The 2,902-nt window shown below is 41.5% G+C and overlaps 1 protein-coding gene across 1 annotated transcript; it reads right to left on the bottom strand.

Moving 5' to 3' along the window:
* Nucleotides 1-2,012: 2,012 nt before the first annotated feature.
* On the bottom strand, nucleotides 2,013-2,414 carry LOC108775777 (uncharacterized). The gene has a single exon (XM_018542226.1). The coding sequence runs from the start codon at nucleotides 2,412-2,414 to the stop codon at nucleotides 2,013-2,015; it is 402 nt and encodes a 133-aa protein (XP_018397728.1).
* Between the last annotated feature and the right edge of the window lie 488 nt (nucleotides 2,415-2,902).

The raw sequence follows: 2,902 nt of genomic DNA, 5'->3' as shown, positions 1-2,902 counted from the left end.
GGGAGAAGACGGATACGGAGTCCACATCAGTTACGTAGGCTAGTCAAATTATACATTTGAGGTTTCAAGTGATGAGAACAGCTCAATTCCTTTTGGGGGCTGTTGGGGGGTCTAGTAGAGTTTATTTCCAGATTTGCGTATCATGCGAGGTTGTGGAATTTTAAGGGGGGCCTGGAAAGGGAAAATCATGTTTTTTGTCCATAACTCGGTCAATTTTGACCGTACAGGTCCACTAAGCGCTCATTTTGAAGCTTTTTTAAAGCCCTACAACTCTTGTATACTTGAAACCTAACCTAAAATTAATATTTTCTGAGAAATAAGCGGTGAAAGTGGAAAAAAAATTATTTTTCGCGGGATTTTGCATTTATTTCATTTCCGTTAATAGATAGCGATCTGCCATAAAAGAAAAAGTTGTAGAGCTCGAAAAAACGAACAATTTGACCCCCTAGTCGATTCGATGCGATGAAAATTCGACCCCAAAGGAGCCTCCCTGTCCGCTTCCTGTCCGTTGTCGATCGTCGGCGACTCGGCGGCGTTGGCAAACGTGCGTTTCGAGTGCTCGGGACTCCGCGTATTTTCTGCTTCTCTTTTTTATAAGTTTTGTCGCGATAATAATTATATATCGTGGTTCGCGGACGAATTAAAAAATTTAGCACATAGTGTAAAGACTATAATTTCAACAAATGTTCCTATGGCAGATTTTACGCGCGATGACTGGCAAAAATTTAACTGCACCACGCACTGCCACATGTGCGAAAAAACGTTCGCGAAAGACGACAAGCGAGCACGCGATCATTGCCATTTGACCGGGCGATACAGAGCCCCCGCGTAAATTGCAATTTAAATTATAAAGATTCACATGCATACCCGTAGTCTTCCATAATTTATCAGGATATACGACGCTCATTTTATTATCAAAGAAATAGCTGCAGCGTACGAAGGACGCGTTAATCTTTTACCGATAACTAAAGAAAAATATATCTCATTTAGCAAACACGTCGATAGCACCATAGATGATAAAAAAAATTGCATACAATTACATTTTATAGATTCATATAAATTTCTCGCTTCAAGTTTAGAAAAATTAGCATCTTTTCTCAGCAAGGATAAGCTACGGGTAGTGCAACGTAAATTTTGTAATTTATCTGCAGAAAATTTCGACTTATTGACGCGAAAAGGTATATTTCCGTATGAGTACATTGACAGTGTTGAAAAACTGGATGATACATGCTTACCACCTCGCGAATCATTTTACAGTTCATTGACGGATAGTACGGTATCTGAGAGTGATTACGCGCACGCCTTGAACGTATGGCAGCGGTTCTCCATCCGAACCCTCGGCGAATATAGTGATTTATATTTAAAAACGGACGTTTTGTTGTTGGCCGATGTCTTTGAGAATTTTCGAGATAGTTGCGTTGCGAGATACGGGCTCGAGCCCGCGTATTATTACACCTTACCGGGCTTCACGTGGGATGCCATGTTAAAACATACTCGCGTCAATTTCGAACTTCTTACTGACGTCGACATGGTTCTTTTCATCGAACGTGGTATACGTGGCGGTCTGAGCCAGTGTTCAAACAGATATGCGCAGGCCAATAACAAGTATATGCAATCGTATGATCCGTCGAAACCGTCGACATACTTGATGTACTACGACGTCAACAACTTGTACGGTTGGGCAATGTGTCAACCATTGCCATACACCAATTTTCAATGAGTCGACGATGTAGAAAATTTTGATGTTACGACCGTCGCGCTCGATTCACCGACAGGCTATATTCTCGAGGTGGACTTGGAGTATCCGCAACATCTTCATGATGTTCACGCGGACCTACCGTTTTGCCCGACGCGCGAGAAACCACCCGGTAAGCGTATAACCGGTATGTATATAAAGAATTATACAATTTATAATAAATTTATTATTATTTTTACAACACATATTATCCTTATATCTACATATAATTTAATATGTAGGTATAAGGATAATATGTAATAAATATTATTATTTTTTATAGCACGCTATCCTTGTGTATCCAAGAGTTGTGTGAATTATCGAATCCTAGCCATTTCACGTAAACCTTATCTCCTTTTTTACGCAACACCTTTTTAACTAGATATACGTCGGGATTAACGACGCGATGCAACTCGTACTCGTAGAATCCTCCAGCGACCGGTTTTCCACGGTAATCTTCCAGAAGATACGTCACGGGATTAGTTTTCTGTACTTTGACGATTCGAAATACCTCCGTGGTCCAATTTGGTGTGTAACCTTTCTCAAAGACCGTTTTGAATTTGCTCACGCGTACTGAGTCACCAACTTTGAATTTTGCGGGACCGGCGATCTTTATCGCGCTGTACACCGTATTTAAGAGCTTGTCGGCGATCATGGGAGTCACGTCGATGGGTCGCATACCGATAGTTCGATGCTTTCGCGCGTTGTACTCTGACACGAGACGTGGTAGCAAGTCGATCCATTTATAATTTCCATTGTGCGTAAATTGTTTCTACATGTCGTTTTTCAACGTGCGATTGAACCGTTCGACGACCGACGCCTTCATTACGGAATACGTTGAATAATGATTTATGTTGCGCTCTTTCAAGAGTTTTTGTACGTTTGCGTTGTAAAATTCTTTTCCCATATCGGTTTGCAAGTTTTTCGGACATCTTCCATCACCTCGAATTATTTTTGCGATCGCTGTAGCCATCTCATTTCCACTCTTGGTTTTGAGCGGCAAGGCCCTTACTCAGCACATCGATCACGGTGAGAATATAGTGATATCCTTTGTTGAATCGTTTGTAAGGGCGCATCTCGATCACATCAGCCTGCCACAGGTCATCCTATCCGTATGACACGTCTGCGTGGAAAATTTTTTTCTTGCTGGAGCGTGCAATTCTTCTA

The sequence above is a fragment of the Cyphomyrmex costatus genome, unplaced genomic scaffold (assembly GCF_001594065.2).
Source record: "Cyphomyrmex costatus isolate MS0001 unplaced genomic scaffold, Ccosl1.0 scaffold3165, whole genome shotgun sequence".
Classification (NCBI taxonomy): domain Eukaryota; kingdom Metazoa; phylum Arthropoda; class Insecta; order Hymenoptera; family Formicidae; genus Cyphomyrmex; species Cyphomyrmex costatus.
The sequence above is the reverse complement of the archived record's forward strand: the minus strand, read 5'-3'. Positions and strand labels throughout refer to the sequence as shown.